The following is a 19226-nucleotide window of genomic DNA, read 5'->3' as shown; positions in this document are numbered from 1 at the left end:
AGAATTGTCAAATGGTATTTTCTTATTTTAATGTACTTTTAAATAGTTGTAATCGTTAAAAAAAATTATTGGTTGAATGTTAGTTAAATAAAAGACCCACCATTAAAATGAACTAAAAATAAATTTGACATTAATGTCCAATTTGACTTCTAATCATGAAGCCCTTAAATCTAATCAATAAATAATACTTCGGTTGTATAAACTTTTGATGTCAAATATGTACAGTGACATTCCACTAAGATTTTGACATCTCCTACAAAGATGCTCTTGGTATCTAAATTGCCCGTAAGCACCTTATGGTTTTGTTGGTAAATGTCTTCAGCAGATTGTGTTGTATCAGGAAAGGATTGAAAAACAAATGCAACAGAGGAAGCGGGCCATAAATAACTAATCAAAAGTTTGGCTCGTGTTCAAGAACTAGCTGTTACGCTTTCACATGCTCACAGAAGTAAAAAAACAATCGTTGGAGGAGAAAATACATCAACCAGCAACAAATCATGCATCCATAATCTTCCAATACGCAAGAAAAAAAAAAAAAAAACAAAATAGAGTTCCGGAAATCACACGAAACACGATTTAAAGTTAAGAATCGGCAAAACACGGCATTTTTAATAGATCTGCTTCTCGAAGAAGACATCAATTTGACAACAGCAATTCTTCGTTCTAAGTTCTTCCGAATAATAATAAGCCAAAACTGTAGTTAACGTAGATAAAGGCAAAGCGGAGACACGAACCTATATCAACTAATTCGAATGCATCCCTTTCAATTTATAGACTAATTCAAAGATCTGCTCTTCCTGGATATCGAGGGAAGGGAATAACATCTCTGATGTTGTCAATCCCGGTAGCAAAGAGAACCATACGTTCGAATCCTAACCCAAAACCACAATGTTTGACAGTCCCAAAACGCCGCAAGTCAAGGTACCACTCATATGGCTCAGCAGGGAGACCCATTTCCTCAATCCTGCAATATCAGATTCATCGCAAGGTACATACAGTTGTCAGTTCATTTTAACATTACATTATAAAACTATGCACTCCAAAGTAAGGGGAGAGAAATTCTGCGGACGTCTCCACTGGAAAGAAATTAAATCATATAACAATAATAACAACAGCAGATAAGATCACTAAAACAGACCAATGAAATAATACCTGCTCATAATAACATCGTAACGCTCTTCCCTTTGGCTTCCCCCAATCAACTCTCCCACCTGAAATATACAAAAAAACATAAATGATAAGCGAAAGATACACAATGCTAAAGTATACAACAGAGCAGTGAACTCAACGATACAAAGTTCAAAGTATAATGCCCACCTTTGGTACCAAAACATCCATAGCAGCCACTGTTTTTAAATCATCATTGAGCCTCATGTAGAACGCTTTGATCCCTTTAGGATAGTTGTAAACGATAACAGGTTTTTGAAATAATACTTCCGTCAGGTATCTGCACAAAACCAGAATGAATCAGTGAGGTCAATTTAATAAGTAACCATAATAAGACAAACCAGCAGACTAATTCTAAGGGACTACCTTTCGTGCTCAGATGCTAAATCAATCCCCCACTCTACATGGTTCTCAAACTTCTTGCCCTTTTTCACAGCATCAATTAGCAGATCTACTGCTTCTGTATAGGTAATCCGTTTAAAGGGTGTCTTAGCAACCATTGTTAGACGATCAATGCAAGTTTTATCAATTTTGTCAGCCATAAATTGCATGTCTTCCCCGCAGTCGTCAAGTAACCACTGACACAGAAATTTCACATAAGCCTCTGCACAGTTCATATCATCCTACATGAATACACAAACTGTAAGACATCCGCATGACAATAGGATTCAAAAATACAAAAATTCATGAATACACAAACTGTAACACATCTGCATGGCAATAGGATTCAAAAATACAAAAATTCATGAAAAGAAAGTTAGGAGGCAACTCCTATGTTCCCACAATAAACAAACCATTCTCTAAATCGTAAAAAGCATTCAAAAAAATGAGAGAGTGAATTGAATTCCGACAACCAACTAAACAATGAAAATAAAGGACCTTTAACAATACTTCAAATTAAGGATACTAGAAAGCAGATATTAATTCTAATAGAGAATCCTAAAAGAAGGCCAAATAGTCATTTTCTTGGACCACTGTAAAATCTATATTGTAGCGAAGTAAACCTAATGCTGAGGATTTTGATATTAACATTATTGCATCTACATAGCATTTTGACATGAAAGTTGCCATTATATTGCAGATAATTCATCTCTAGCAACAGTGACTAGTGAGTAAGAGGGGTGTTTTAACAATACTTCAAAGTTCAAAAGAAGACACAAGAAACAAATAGGAATTAAACAGAACAAAAGGGTTTAGGAAGGCTGTTAAGAAGCTTAAGCTAGATTGTTGAATTAAACATGTTCTTAAGTGTAGGTGACCAAAGCATAAGACTGGGATATAACATAGAAGACATATATACAACCTAACATTAAAGTATGTAATGCATCTTTGACCACAATAAAGCTTCACACACCTCAAGTTCTGCAAATGCAATTTCTGGCTCCACCATCCAGAACTCTGCCAAATGCCTTGAAGTATGGGAGTTCTCAGCTCGAAAAGTAGGCCCAAATGTATAGACGCTACTAAGAGCACACGCATAAGATTCGACTTGTAATTGGCCAGAAACAGTCAAAAAGGCTTGACGGGCAAAGAAATCTTGGGTATAATCAACCTTCCCATCCTTTTGAGGGATACCAGGTTTAAGCTTAGATCGCTCCTCCATCTTTAAGACATTATCCTTTGCCTTTTTAAGCTCAGCCACAGCAGCACCAATTTCCTGCTTACTTGCTTTAGCAGATTTCAGCTGAGCAACATCATCTCCTCTCTCCTTGATGATAAGCTTGGCAGCTTCTATGTCTGCTTCTGATGGAGGAGGGTTCTCAATCAGATCCTTTTCCAACTTTTCAGCTTCACTAAACAAGGTTGTGACTTGAAACATCTCACCAGCACCCTCACAGTCACTAGTGGTGATAATTGGAGTTTGCACATAAAGAAATCCATGCTTATGGAAAAATGAGTGGGTTGCAAATGCCAATGCATTTCTGATTCGGGTAACTGCAGAGATCTGAAAGGAGATACTATATAATTAAATCAAACACTAATTGTCAAAATCATAAGAGGTCCTACAGGCAAGATAAAACTAGAAAAGGCCTTGGAAGCAACACATTATCATCAACAATAACTGCCCTTTAAAATCTTTCCATAAAAAACCAATGTCATATTCAATCAACCTTTTTTTTAAAGGGGAAAAAAAGAAAAGCCTCCACATAATTCATATTTCATTAAAAAATTATAAGAAAGAGTTATATTAATGAAATTAATAAGAGTCGACAAGCTATCCAAAACCAGCAGTACATCAATAAGCAGTAAGCTAAAATGGTAAAGAATACACTTCCTGACACATGTTGAAACCCACAACATTAATTAGGCTCCTAAAAACAGCTGCTTTCCAATCAGCTAAACAATAAATTGTAATGTCTTAAAATGTGAAAATAATTGAAGCACAAACAGAAGGCCAATAACATCATAATTTTTTTTGTTTCTTCCAGCAAAGGCTTATGCCTTCTAACTTCTAAGACAAGAAAGAAATGCATGAGCTGGAATTACCCATATCTCATTCATTCTTTTCAATAACTACTACTACTTTTCTTCCTTTTTTAAATGAAACCAGATGGTAACTACTAATTATCCATTATCTACAGATCTTTTCCTTTTCAATACCACAGAATGCACTGATCGCCAAGTACATTTTATAATCAAACAGAACGAACTAAAATACATATACAATTGTGCATAAAGTTATATTAATCATAATGATAACACAATTAAAAAAAAATAAAAAAACAAATCAACTATACCCAAGGGCCCAAGTACAAATTAAAAACGTCTACAGGCACACAGTATACCTGCATGTATGGTTTATGAGTTTAAACGTGTTTCATATTGATGCAAACAACTTACAGTGTTGGTTCTGGAACGCAAATGAACATGATCCCTCAAAAACTCGAGGGTGAGCCTGGTCTTGGGCAATGGGTATTTAGCTGGGTCAACCGGACCCACATGGATCACCTTGTCAACATCAAGCTCCACCTTCTGCTTTTTCCCATCTGGGGGAAGCTTAAGCACACCATCCACAGACAGGCAAGTACCGGTCTGCACAAGCTGCCCAAGGTCATACTTGTCAGCTTTCACAATCACCTGAAGGTTGCTGGCGCATGACCCGTCATTCAGCTCCAGGAATGCAAATGCATCCTTGTCTGCCTTGCGACCAGTCTTCACCCACCCACCAATCCGAATTTTCTGCCCTGCCAACCCAGACCCTCCATCAGGTCGCGAAATAATGGAACGGATGAGGACTCTATCAGAAAACTCCGCTTTTAGAACGGAGGCATCATCGCTTAAGGTTACTGCAGCAAGCTGGGCACTTGGAGGCGTGGAATCATCAGCCATTAGGAGTTGGAATTCACACTCAAGCCAAAGGAAATAGCTTGAGATGGCAGCTGGCTATTGTTACCCAAGCAAATGTCTGCAAAAGACAAAGGACAACCGATTATTACATTTCAATCTTCAAAATCAAGTATGTGCATGTGTTTTCGAAGCATCAAGGAAATACAAGAAGGGAACAACAGAAAAAGGAGTAAAGCTAAACATAGATACAAACCTTCATTGAAATTTATAGCACACACATGCAAAACCTCCATGGATGCAGCATCAAACACAACCAGCCATACTAAAACAATGAATTATTAAAAATTTCTAAGCTTTATCAATTACCTAGTATGCTATGCACAACCTAAAAATCAATGAAATTACACATCTACGAAATTACCCTAAATCGCAGTTTTTCCACACCAATTTCAATAATTTATAAGTAACCAAACAATGTAAGCGACGACATTTAAGCTAAAACTGTAAATCCAAATTTCAGATTCCAAATTTCTGATAGCGAATTGTGAGAAGGAAATTTGGTTACCTGACACGGAAGTGAAGGGCTTTTTCGTTTCACTGCAAAACCCCAAGATATTTCGATTTCGGAGTTCCCCTCTCGGTTTCTTGAAACCTTAGTTGTGCACACTTGGGGCCGCAGCCGCTGGTTCGCTCGCTCGCCGCCGCCGCCAAAGAGAGGGAAGGATGGGTTCTAGGGCGAAACGAATGAAACGACCAAGGATCCAAAGAGAGTAATGCTAGGCAAGAAAATAGAATTTGGACCAACAAAAAAAAGGCCAGAAATACAATGCTCAGTTTTTTTTTTTTTTTTTTTTTTTTTTTTAAGCACATCCAAACAAACACAAAAAATTTTAGTTGACAATAAAACAAACTCATAAAATTTTAGTTGATAATAAGTATTTTATTAATATGTAGTTTATATATGAATATATTCTAACATATATTAATGAAAAATAATCTCCCTTCCCATGCAAGCATGGTACCATTATGATGCAACACTAGGACGTATAAATTAGGAAATTTAACGAAAGTTTTTGGTACTGTTTATTTTAACGAAGATTCATATTTTTACATTAAAAAGTCAATACTAGTACTATTTATTTTACCATTTATTTTATCATTTATTTTATCCTTATCGTTAAAATTCAAAATTTTCAAATCATTTTCATTAATTTTTTTATAATTTAATAATAATATATATAATACTGGCGTGAAAATTTTTATTTTTATGCATTCACAATATAATAGATTATGTAGACATCGAAATTTCAGTGAAATAAATGTTAACCAAGGTATTAAAATTACGACATTTATTTATTTCACCTACATCACACACTCATTTCACCTACAACTTCCATTTACTTTACCAACCTTACACACTTACTTCACCCTACCAACTCCATTTACTTCACCCTACCAACTCCATTTACTTTACCCACCAACTCCATTTACTTCACCTACAACATCCACTTACTTCACCCACCAACTCCATTTACTTCACCAACCTCACACACTTATTTCACCCTACCAACTCCATTTACTTCACCCACCAACTCCATTTACTTCATCCTACCAACTCCATTTACTTCACCAACCTCACACACTTACTTCACCCTACCAACTCCATGTACTTCACCTACAACATTCACTCACTTCACCAAAAAAATGGATGGTGGTGATTCACTCTCAAAGCCTATAAATAGGCTTCTCCATCAAGAGGAAAAAAACACCAATTCACAAACCAAGACCAATTCACAAATACATTTCTCTACTCCCAAAATGGAAGAGAATACTCCCAACAAACACACAACCAACAAAACACCAATTCACAAATACATTTCTCTACTCCCAAAATGGAAGAGAATACTCCCCACACATCCAAAATCCTTGAAGCTTTGAAACTCTAAAGCTCTCAAGCATCCAACCCCCAAATTCCCAAGAATCCCGAAGAATGGAGAAAGCACTCTTCATTCTTCGTCAAATCCTCCTTCAAGATCAAGCCCCGACGGCCCTTGAAGAAAGTGTTCACCGTTCATCCTAAGATCAAGCCCCAACGGCCCTTTGGATTAACAACCTCAACAAACCCACACACCAAAACCTTGAAGCCTTAAAGTTCTAAAGCTCTCAATAAAATCCCGAAGGATCAAGAAAGCACTCTTTGTTCTTCGTCAAATCCTCCTTCAAGATCAAGCCCCAACGGCCTTTGAAGAACTCCCACCAACTCAAGATCAAGCCCCGACGGCCCCTTGAAGAAAGTGTTCATCATTCATCATCCGTTCATCCTAAGATCAAGCCCCAACGGCCCTTTGGATCAACAACCTCAACAAACCCATACACCCATTCTTCAAGATCAAGCCCAACGCCCCTTGAAGATTCATTCATCATCCGTTCATCCTAAGATCAAGCCCCAACGGCCCTTTGGATCAACGACCTCAACAAACCTATACACCCATTCTTCAAGAACAAGCCCAACCCCCCTTGAAGATCCGTTCATCCAATATCAAGCCCCTACGGCCCTTGGATCAACAAACAAATCCACACATCTATTCTTCAAGATCAAGCCCAAAAGCCCTTGAAGAAAACCAACTGTTCATTCAAGATCAAGCATCGATAACCCTTGAAGAAAACCAACCGTTCTTCAAGATCAAGCCCAAAAGTCTTTGAAGATCTGCTCATCCATCAACATTCAAGATCAAGCCCTGAAGATCCTTGAAGAAACTTCCATCAACCTTCAAGATCAAAGCCACGAAGACCCTTGAAGAAACTTACAACTGTTCATCCAAGATCAAGCCTCGACGGCCCTTGGATCAACAAATCTACATCTTACAGAGATCGAATCAGAGGACCAAATTTGAGAGATCGTAACCCCAAAATCATTAAAAACAAAAATATTATTTTGTACACGTTATTCTTGTCTCTTGTTTTCAGGAATTTTTCGTGTTCACAGATTAATACAATAAAAGAAGTTGTATTTCAATTTTCTCTAGGTAAAAAAAATTTAGATCCACTGATAGCGTGGCTTACATCCGACATTTATCAAAATCTGAATCACAAGTGAACTCCGATAATATGAATAGAATATCAATCCAATAAGTTAATTATAAATTAAGATTGATATGACTCGTTTCCAAGCCTATAACCACATAAAGTGTTTGAAAAAAAAAAAAAAAAAAAAAGGATTGTTTTAAGCATACCCCACATTTTTGTTGATAACGTCTCATATCTACTTATTAAATTAAATTTATCACGCTCTGTGTATTATCCATTACTACCCTCTACCCTTGCACCCAACATTTTAGACTAAAATTTTTAGAAATGGGTAATGCTTTTTACACGCTTATTTTTATCTCTTATACACACTTAATTTTTAATTATTGATATTTTTCAATTCATTCGATCCGACCGTTAAAAATTAAAAAGAGGATTTGAGAAGTAAAAGTAGTTTCATCGTACTCTTTATTCAACTTTATGCACATCTAGTTTTCTATCCATTTGAGTTTTCTATCAATTTCGATTTTTTTTTTTAGTTTCCTACTATACAATGGCGGAGCCACCTAAAGACCCTTGTGAACTCCATCCCAAATTTTTTAGACTTTTTTTTTGGTCAAATAATATAATTTGTTAGATTAGTCATCGACAAAGTTTGAACCCACACCGTTATGCGAGACCCTTTCCACCATTGTGGTAAAGGGCCATTGCCAAATCCTTTAGACCTTGGCTTCTCATCTGCAGCCACGAGAGAGAGAGAGAGAGAGAGAGAGAGAGAGAGAGAGAGAGAATATGTTCAGAGGCTCATGGTTTAGCATTTTAATGCTCTCTCACGCCACCATTGATGCCCGCATTTTTCATCCCGCCTTAAAGAATTCCTCGTACCAACTTGCTTGTAGGAGTAACCTCTGGGATAACTCTTTAGATAAAGGAAAAATCCAACAAGCATGTCGGAAATTTATTGTACCCATCTTAAATACAAGTTATCCTCAAAGAGACTGAAGAAGATTCAAAACGGATTTTCTCTCCGGCATGCTAGGAATGGCTCCCTTTACTTGAACACAAAGAGAAGCCGCCGCAGCTGGTAAAACGAGAATAGCAAAGAAGCATCAACGTAAGTGTTACAAGAAACGTACTCAAAACAGAATAAGGCATGATGTCGCCCCTACCTGCAAATCTCAAGCATTCCCTTCTGGACTTGCCATCCCGAGCCACCGCGAAAAGAGGCAGTGAAAGTATCGCCGGCTCCAGTAGTATCAAGTACTTTTGCCGCAGATATGACAGGTTGTTTAAGTGGTTCTTTGCTTTCTACAAATAGAGCAGACCCTTTATTGAAGTATCTATTATTATTGGTGGTAGGGTTGTCTAGTTGTCATTGTACTCATTGTCATCTTACTTTCTTACTTTCGGCTAGGTTCCCTCATCATGTAAAGCTAGGTATTAGTTTAAGTTAGAGATAGTGGAGATCTTCAATTATGCTTGCTGAGCTGCCATCTCAATGCTTGCTGAGCTGCCATCTCAGTCCGCACCATTCCTCTACTTTCTGTCTAGTATTCCACTTCTATTTATGGTTGATCTTGTAAACCATTTTATATATGAAATATACATCAGATTTTCCACATGGTATCAGAGCAGTGATTCCGCTTGGACCTGCTTCTGTGTTCTTCCGAAAATCCCACCAAATCCAAACCAGTTGAGTCATTATGGCCATACCAGCAGAAAAAACTTCAAAAAACGAAACCATGGATACCAATCCAATTCAACGTTTGAGCTCTGTGCTTCTAAACGAATTCAACTACCTGCCCTGGTCACGAGCCATTTCTCTCGCTCTTGGAGGACGTGGAAAGCTCCCATTCATTCAAAGGGATGACATCATCCCCGAAACAACTGCACCAGATTATGCAGCATGGGTATCCCAAGATCAACTTATCATGTCTTGGCTGTTAAACTCTATGGAACCAAAGATGGCTGAGATTTTCAGCTACTCAGTATCATCTCACCAACTTTGGAACTCCGTACGAGACATGTATGGAGATCTAAACAATGCTGCGAGAGTCTTTCAGCTGAAGAAAGATCTTACGGAATTACAACAGGGAAATCTCTCTTTTGTTCAACATCTTGGCAACTTGAAGGCAAAATGGAATGAATTGGATCTCTACAGACCTCACACCACGAACACAATCATTCTTTTAAAGCGTGCTGAAGAAGACAAAGTGTTCCAGTTGCTTGCCAGCATTGGACCAGATTATGAAGATCTTAGAAGCCATCTCTTAATGACACCTGAACTTCCCACTTTACAGATGGTCTGCAACGTTATTCAACGTGAAGAAGTAAGAAAGAAGGTCATGAACGCAGACATGGTCGTTGGAGAATCAAATTTTAGGCCATCAGAAGCAAGAGCCTTCACCTTCTCCAGACCATACAAGGGAAAACGACCAGACTTAAAGTGTTCTCACTGTGTGAAGATAGGTCGTACAGGTATTGGACACATAAAAGAGAAGTGTTGGATTCTTTATCCAGAACTTAAACCTAAGTTCAATGACGATGGAAGAGCACCAAGAAACCAAATGAAGCCTGCCTACACTCCTAGAGGAAATCTTGTTTGCGACAATGTCTCCAATAATGTGATAAACTCTTCCTCTAGTCCCATTGCTCTCATAAATGAATTTGCTAACTTCTTGCAACAGAAACAAGGAGCAACAAATCATGAAACTCCTTCAGCCATGCTCGGCAAGTTTGCTGGCTTCCTCGAACAATCAAACTCAGTGTCACAAAATGACATGCCAGGTATTATTGCAACTATCTCCACTGCTTTGGATCTTAGTAGTAGTTGTGATTTTTGGATAGTTGACTCAGGAGCTACAGATCACATGACTAACGATGCATCTTTACTAAATGATTTTCAAAACTTAACCACCCCTTCTTTTGTCTCCGTAGCTAATGGCACCAAAGTTCGTATAGTAGGCAGAGGGAAACTCAAAATCTTCTCGAGTCAAAAAGAGTCCCTTGTCATGCATGTCCCGTCTTTTCCTTTCAAACTATTGTCAGTAGGAAAAATAACACATTTGCTAAATTGTCTTGCAATATTTTCAACTCACTATGTGATTTTCCAGGACCAAGTTTCGAAGGAAACGATTGGTAAAGGGTTCTTCCTCAATGGACTGTACTATGTCAAATTCTCTTCAAGTTTCCCAAAAGGTTTCTACGTAAACTCAAGCACTGTAAACAAGGAGCAGCTGTGGCACATGAGATTAGCTCACCCTTCTTCACATGTTATGTCTTTTCTTTTTCCTAGTTTCTGTAAAATGATTCCAGATTGTGAAGTTTGTCAAAAATCTAAGTTCACCAGGTTACCCTTTCCTCACTCTCTCTCTAGAGCTACCAAAGCCTTTGAAATAATCCATTCTGACATTTGGGGACCTGCCACCTTAGAGTCCTTTGATGGTTACAGATTTTACATATCGTTCATTGATGATTTCTCTAGAACTACTTTTGTGTATTTACTTAAATTCAAGCATGAAGCTTTCCAGTGTTTCAAAAGTTTTCATAAATTAATTCAAAATCATTTTAACTCTAAAATTGGCATCTTAAGGTCTGATAATGGGTCTGAGTACACTTCCAAAATCATGACAACTTACTTAAGTGAGCATGGAATTTTGCAACAAACAAGTTGTGTAGGAACGCCACAACAAAATGGCATTTCAGAAAGAAAGAACCGAGATTTGCTTGAAAAAACACGATCACTAATGTTACAAGCAAAAGTTCCAAAGAAGTTCTGGTCTCAAGCTGTACAAACCGCTGCATACATCATCAATCGCCTTCCTAGCAGAATCTTGAAGTTCAAATCTCCCTACCAAATTCTCAAGGGGAGAGAAATTGACATAAGTCATCTCCGTGTGTTTGGATGTGTATGCTATGTGCACATTCAACCTATTCACCGAGATAAACTTGATCCAAGGGCTATCAAATGTGCATTCATAGGTTACTCAACGTCCCAAAAGGGATACAAATGCTACGATCCTAAGACCAGAAAGGTATGTGTATCCAGGGATGTGCGTTTTGATGAAACTCACTCTTTTTTTCAAATGCATGATGATGAACCTCAGGGGGAGTCCTCATATGAAGTGTTTCCTACTCCTCTCTTCCTTGATGATACAAGGCTGTCAACACCACAAAATGAAGCTGTTGAAGTAGAGCCAGCTCCTGAAAATATGGAAGCAGATAATGAAGAAGTCATTCTCGAAAGGAGAGAGCCTCAACTTGAACAACCTCCTCCTCCACGAAGGAATCCTTCTCGAAACAGACAACCTCCAGCCAGGCTTGATGATTTTGAAATCTACACGCCTAGACATCCTATTGGACAAATGGTTTTTCATAGCAAGAGCTCTTCATCTCATGATGCCTTTGTGACCAGGTTGTCCCAAAATTCTGAGCCTCGATCCTTCGAAGAGGCACACCAATCTCCTGTATGGAGGCAAGCCATGCTTGAAGAACTCAAGGCACTTGATGAAAATCAAACTTGGAGCATTGTTTCTCTGCCAAAAGGTCAACATGTGGTTGGGGCAAGATGGATTTATAAGACCAAATTTCACTCAGATGGAAACATAGAGCGGCACAAGGCAAGGTTAGTTGCAAGGGGCTTCACACAAACCTTCGGAGTAGATTACAAAGAAACCTTTGCCCCTGTGGCAAAGATGAACACAGTTAGAGTGCTTCTTTCGGTGGCTATCAATTCAAACTGGTCTCTACATCAAATGGATGTAAAAAATGCCTTCCTACATGGAGAGTTAGAAGAAGAGGTATACATGCGACTACCACCTGGTCATGAACGAGAGAAGGAACAAGGAATAGCCTGCAAGCTTCACAAGGCTATTTATGGTCTCAAGCAATCTCCAAGGGCTTGGTACTCAAAACTTAGTTCTGTCCTTATGTCATCCGGCTTTAAACGAAGCAATGCAGATTCTTCAATGTTCACTAGGATTGGTACGCATGGAAGATTGGTGGTACTTGTTTATGTTGATGATCTTATTGTCACGGGAGATAATCCAGAAGAAATAACTGCCCTCAAAGCCACACTACATTCAACATTCAAAATCAAAGATCTTGGCAGACTTCGATACTTTCTTGGAATCGAAATGGATCAATCTCCAACTGGTTTGTTTCTAAATCAACAAAAGTACGTTCTAGATCTTTTAGAAGAAGCAAATATGTTGCATTGCAAGCCTGCCAAAACACCACTACCAACAAATTTCAAGGATGAAACCTCAGGCATCCAGCTTGAAAATGTATCGGAGTATCAAAGGTTGGTAGGAAAACTTATCTATTTGACTATAACCCGACCTGACATTGCTTATGCTGTTAGCTTTGTCAGCCAGTTCATGCATTCTCCCTCATCTCATCATTTGCAACTAGTTAAAAGGATCCTTCGATACTTGAAAAGCTCAATATCTACTGGGATTTTCATGCAAAACAACGGACACTTCACCATTGAAGGATACACAGACTCTGATTGGGCAGGCAATGTTCTTGATCGCAAATCCACAACTGGTTACTGCACTCTTGTTGGTGGTAATCTCGTTACGTGGAAAAGCAAAAAGCAATCTGTTGTAGCTCGGTCAAGCGCAGAAGCTGAGTACCGTGCAATGGCATCGACTGCATGCGAACTAATTTGGCTAAAGAGGTTGCTACGTGATCTTGAAATCATCTCCTCCAAACCAATTCTTCTTCACTGTGACAATCAGGCAGCAATGCATATTGCTGCCAACCCCGTCTTCCATGAACGCACAAAGCACATCGAGGTTGACTGTCATTTCGTTCGCAACCAAGTTCAGTCCAAGCTATTACAAACTGTATTTGTTCGCTCCAGTGATCAACTTGCCGATGTGTTCACCAAGCGTCTACCTTCTGCACAACTTGATCGTCTTCTCTTCAAGCTTGGATCCAGAAGAACTCTCGATCCAGCTTGAGGGGGAGTATTGAAGTATCTATTATTATTGGTGGTAGGGTTGTCTAGTTGTCATTGTACTCATTGTCATCTTACTTTCTTACTTTCGGCTAGGTTCCCTCATCATGTAAAGCTAGGTATTAGTTTAAGTTAGAGATAGTGGAGATCTTCAATTATGCTTGCTGAGCTGCCATCTCAATGCTTGCTGAGCTGCCATCTCAGTCCGCACCATTCCTCTACTTTCTGTCTAGTATTCCACTTCTATTTATGGTTGATCTTGTAAACCATTTTATATATGAAATATACATCAGATTTTCCACACCCTTCGTCCCCAAGTTTCACTAGGACTTGCTTAACGCCCAGAAATTAGACATAAAACAAAACTACGGCTTACTCAAGCTAGAATACGAGCACCTTTCCCTTGTGGTTAAATGACTATCATCCAAATCAATACGATCTGACAACATAAGAGCCAACGGAAGAAAGCTGATGGAAACCGAATCAAAATGTCATAAAAGTTCAGATTCCAATATATGCACGGTATTCCCCTTCCTGTTTAAGATGATATAACACCGAAGACAAACTTTTTTGCAACGATAAAACTAAAAACCAAAAAACTTCCCAAGTCATAGTAACCGACACTCTAGAAGCTTGACTAATCTATTCAAAGCTATGAAGACTTCTCAGTGCACACAACTTACCATTTTATGGCATTTCACCACAGCATTACTAATCTGTTCAAAGGTTTCAGTCGGCATTCCCGTCAAACGACCAAGCTCAGTTTCATTTGGACTCAAAATATCAACAAAGTTCAATACAGCGTCCATTCCTCCAGCATTCAAAATGACTGGTATACATCTGCACTCTCGGCAGCCTAAATAATAAATATAACATGGTTTATCAGATTATCCATGAAACCAGATTATCCATGAAATTATTACAAGCAACAACAAGGGGCAAAAGCATCAAACTGTTTATGGTTTCATCTACTATATAAAGTAACACAATATTGAAATTCAAAGTACGTAAACTGTATGTGAGAAATAGGCAATAAACTCAAGGACAGTGTGTAAAGCCAACCGCATAATGTACTTCGTGACTCACGCATAGGAATGGGCAAAATACATATGGGTTTGGGTAACCGCGGTTACCAGCCCATTTAAAGTTGACGGTTACAGGTGACCGTTTAGACGAATAAACAGTTGTGGGTATAACCGTTTATTCGTGAGATTTAAATGGACGGTTATGGGTATTATCCGTGGTTATAACGAATATCCATCGGTTATGGGTATTACCCGCGGTTATAACAGGTATCCATTTACCTATTTAATTTAATATATGTAAAATTTAGAAACCCTCAGAGAACTCATAACTCAGTCACTCCCTTTCTTGACTTCGACTTGACCTCACCTTGGCGACCTCGCTCAGACAACCTCACCACCCTCCTTGACCTCACCTCAGAATCCGGCCGCACCCACGTCACATAGACCCTCTGATCTCTCTCGACTTCTAATCCCTCAGACCTTGACTGTGTGGAGGTGCCTTCCTTCACGGCACATAGGCGGAGCTATGGCCACCGGCACCACTCACCTCTTTGATTTCTCTCCCTCGACTTCTTCATCCAGATTCCAGTGCACTGATTCTCCCCCAAATCAGGTAAATTTTGGAATTAATTTAGGGTTTGTGAAATCTAGTCTTGATTAGTCATTGTTCTTGATTTTATTAAAAAAGTTGGTTGATTTTTAGTTTAGATGTCTGAAGTAATTCAATTTTTGGAGTGATTTTTAGTTTAGCTGTACTCTCATCTTTGAAGTAATTCAATTATGTGCATAATTTGCAATTTTGCATAATGGAAAAGGAAAGTGTTGGTTGATTTTTACTCTCATCTCTGAAGTAATTCAATATGCATAATGGAAAAGGAAAGTGTTGGTTGATTTTTAGTTTAATACATTAAATTTGGATTTTTCACAACCTGCAATTGCACCAAAATATCGGCATCAAAGTTCATAATTCTGACACCAAAATTGAATTGGAGGGGCCAATAAGGTTCATTCCACCGATTATAAATTTAGTAACTTGGAATTGTATGTGGACTTAAATGATTAAAATAGGGAAATGCATGCTAAAATGCACCTATAACGGTGTTTAATTGTCAGAAAATGAAAATTATGATAAAATTTTCTTTTGTAATTTTCAAGTTATTAAAAAAAGTAGACGGGTGAAAAAAGGGGTAAATGGGTAAAAAAATGATAAATGGGTTCAAAAATGGGTAAACGGGTAAATGATTACGGTTATGATTAAATGGGTAAATGGTTATGGTTAAATGGGTATACGGTTATGGGTATGAATAACCGTTTATAAACGATTATGGTTATGGATATAACCGTTTATGCAATTACCCAACGGGTATGATTTGCTATCACTAGGGATGGGCAACGGTTATGGTGGGCGGGTAACCAAGGTTATTTACCTATAACCGTTTATGTTCATACCCTCATAACCGTTTACCCGTTGGGTAATTGTATAAATGGTTATACCCATAACCATAACCGTTTATAAACGGTTATCTATACCCATAACCGTATATCCATTTAATCATAACCATTTATCCATTTAACCATAACCATAACCATTTACCTGTTTACCCATTTATCCTATTTTTACCCATTTACACATTTTTTTCACCCATCTACATGTTTTTTTGAACAATTTGAAAATTCCAAAAGAAAAATTTGTCATAATTTTCGTTTTCTGACAATTAAACACCGTTATAGGTACATTTTAGTATGCATTTCCTTATTTTAATCATTTAAGTCCTCGTACAATTCCAAGTTACTAAATTTATAATTGGTGGAATGAACCTTATTGGCCCCTCCAATTCAATTTTGGTGTCGGAATTATGAACTTTGATGCCAATATTTTGATTATTTTCCTTGCTTTTTATTTATCTGGTACAACTTCACCATTGACCTTGACCCCATGTTAATGTTCTAGATATTTTGGTGCAACTGCAGGTTGTGAAAAATCTAATTTTAATGGATTAAACTAAAAATCAACCAACACTTTCCTTTCCATTATGCAAATTGAATTACTTCAAAGATAAGAGTAAAAATCAACCAACACCTTCCTTTTCCATTATGCAAAATTGCAAATTATGTAGATAATTGAATTACTTCAAAGATTAACACTTCAAAGATGAGAGTACGGCTAAACTAAAAATCACTTCAGAAATTGAATTACTTCAGACATCTAAACTAAAAATCAACCAACATTTTTAATAAAATCAAGAACAATGCCTAATCTAGAACAATGCAAATTTTTAATAAGATCAAGAACAATGCCTAATCAAGACAAGATTTCACAAACCCGAATCTAGATTTCACAAACCCTAATTTAAATTTCACACCCTAAATTTCAAACCCTAAATTACTTCCAAAATTTACCTGATTTAGAGGAGAATCGGTGTACAGTGCACTGGAATCTAGATGAAGAAGTTGAGGGAGAGAAATCAGAGAGGTGAACGGTGCCGGTGGCCATAGCTCCGCCTTTGTGCCGTGAAGGAAGACTCCTCCACACAATCAAGGTCTGAGGGATGAGAAGTCGAGAGAGAGAGAGATCAGAGGGTTTGTGTGATGTGGGTGTGGCCGGATTCTGAGGTGAGGAGGTTGTCTGAGGTGAGGTCGAGGAGGGTGGTGAGGTTGTCTGAGTGAGGTCGCCGAGATGAGGTCGAGTCGAAGTCAAGCGGCGGAGAGAGAGAGGGTTTTTAATTTTTATTTTTTTTACATAGATTAAATTAAATGGGTAAATGGATACCCGTTATAACCGCGAGTAATACCCATAACCAATGGATACCTGTTATAACCGTGGATAATATCCATAACCACCCATTTAAATCTCACGGATAAACGCTTATACCCATAATCGTTTATTCGTCTAAACGGTTACCCATAACCGTAATAGTTAACTTTAAACGGGGGGCAACCGCGCGGTAAATTGACAGCTTAAAAATGTACTATATAAACTCCTAATGTTTAACTCATAATCTCTCTACCTTTGATCTGCCTACCACATTCTCATCAACGAACTAAAAGAAACGTCAACACCACACGGATTCCCAATAGCTAATCAACCCTTTTACCTAAATATAGCAAAGCTAAAATCTTATACCCAACAAACGTAATCACAAACTGCGATAACATAAAATTCACTGATTCCAATTCCTCAAATGGCCAATACATAATGTTCCATTCTGACGAGACAACCAAGACATAACCAGCTAAACAAAGCAAATGAACTTTCTTTCTTCAATTTTAAGTAAAAAAACACATATGCCGCAGTAATCGAAATCAAAAGCAAATCAAGATAGATTATACAATGGCATTGCAAGATAATGTGACCCTAAGCAAAATGGGAACTTAAAAATTTTAAAAATTGAAAGCCCGGACCTTTGCAACCTGAACGTTGACCGATTCTGGAATCTCCCTCTGAAGCAAAACAATCCCAGCATTGTTCACAAGCTTCAAATCCTCGTCAGAAATCCTCTCAGACCAGCACTTAATGGTGGCCCCACCAACAATGATGATGGAGTTCTGCCCATCAGACTGCAACATCACCACCGCATGCCCGGTGGGCGCACCAGAAACAGCACTCAGGCAATCAAGGCGGACCCCACATCTCTCCAGAGCCTCAGCGATCAGCTTCCATGCGCGTCCTCGCCCACCTGGCCGACGAAGTATGTTGGGTAAGAAACCTTTCCACCGCGGGCAGCCTGGTTGGCGCCTTTGCCGCCTGCCAGGCTCTGTCCGCTCTTGGCCGAAATGGTCTCGCCTTCAATGGGTAGCCGGTCGATTTCGACGTAGATGTCGGCATTAGCAGAATCGACCACCACGAGCGGCGGGGTTGCGGCGGTGAGAGGGGTTGCTGGGTTTGGGGTTTTTGATGCGTCTATGGAGAAACAAGGAAACGGGTTTCTTTTATTGGTTTGAAGATTTGGGTTGTTTCTTCTTGATTGCTCTGGTTCGGTGGGTTGAGAAATGGGTTTGAATTTTGTCTTGCCATTGATTTGATGGTGAGAATGTTGCTGCTCGGATTTTGCATTCATTGCTCTCTCTCTCTCGTCTTGAGGGAACTTTCAAGGGAGGCAGATTGGCTGTTTGGGTATCATTTTCATTCATTTTTGTTTATACGATCACAGTTAAATCATATTAATATTTTATATTTTTATTAATTTTTATCTTATTATATATATTAAAAATTAATATAAAATATTAACGTAATTTAATTGTAACCGTATAAAATAAGACGAGACGAAAAGAACATTCAAACAAGAGGTCATGCAATCTGCCTTCACTTTCAAGAGTGATGACGCTAGATGATGAGGAAGGGAACGTACCCGACAGTCTTCTGTTGAGATGCAAAAGTTTCTGTCACTTTTACTTTCTAATTTTATGCCTTAAATTTGAAAAATACAGAAAGAAAAATATTATTGGCACTTTTAAAATTTCATTCTACATTTTTTATAAATATATTTTTCTTTTGAAATATAGAAATTTTAAAATTTAAAATAAGATTTTTAGAATGCTAATAATAATTTCCTATACAAATACCAATCCTTTCAATTTTAACCAAAAATTTATGTAACATAGGAGAATTAAGAAAGTGCATCAACCTCCATTTAGGTCACGTCTCTTATTTAGATAGAAATTGATAATTTTTATTTTGCATGAGATCTCATCCTAAATTTTTACCATGCGTAGTTTCGACACATGCTTATTCGTATTTATAGTTTCGACATATTTAT

The 19226-nt window shown here is 38.1% G+C and overlaps 1 protein-coding gene and 1 pseudogene across 1 annotated transcript; both read right to left on the bottom strand.

Moving 5' to 3' along the window:
- Positions 1-582: 582 nt before the first annotated feature.
- On the bottom strand, positions 583-5223 carry LOC103936501 (asparagine--tRNA ligase, cytoplasmic 1). Its single transcript, XM_009346341.3, has 7 exons — positions 5021-5223; positions 4009-4573; positions 2522-3112; positions 1534-1790; positions 1318-1447; positions 1153-1211; positions 583-964 (listed from the first exon to the last, which is right to left on the bottom strand). Exons 2-7 carry the CDS (start codon positions 4495-4497, stop codon positions 781-783), a joined length of 1710 nt encoding a protein of 569 aa, XP_009344616.1. The 5' UTR covers positions 4498-4573; positions 5021-5223; the 3' UTR covers positions 583-780.
- Positions 5224-8378: 3155 nt separating this feature from the next.
- LOC103936515 lies at positions 8379-18600 on the bottom strand (annotated as a pseudogene).
- Between the last annotated feature and the right edge of the window lie 626 nt (positions 18601-19226).

The sequence above is a fragment of a genome, unplaced genomic scaffold (genome assembly GCF_019419815.1).
Source record: "Pyrus x bretschneideri cultivar Hongxiangsu unplaced genomic scaffold, Pyrus_bretschneideri_v1 Contig23, whole genome shotgun sequence".
Classification (NCBI taxonomy): Eukaryota; Viridiplantae; Streptophyta; class Magnoliopsida; order Rosales; family Rosaceae; genus Pyrus; species Pyrus x bretschneideri.
Note: the sequence above shows the minus strand (reverse complement) of the source record. Positions and strands in the feature narration are given on the sequence as shown.

Excerpts from the sequence above, each read along its gene's own strand:
- LOC103936501 (XM_009346341.3), bottom strand. The coding sequence starts at position 4,497 with ATGGCTGATGATTCCACGCCTCCAAGTGCCCAGCTTGCTGCAGTAACC. Across the intron at positions 3,113-4,008 it reads TGCGTTCCAGAACCAACACT|ATCTCTGCAGTTACCCGAAT; the intron begins GTAAGTTGTTTG and ends ATCTCCTTTCAG. Across the intron at positions 1,212-1,317 it reads TGGATGTTTTGGTACCAAAG|GTGGGAGAGTTGATTGGGGG; the intron begins GTGGGCATTATA and ends TGTATATTTCAG.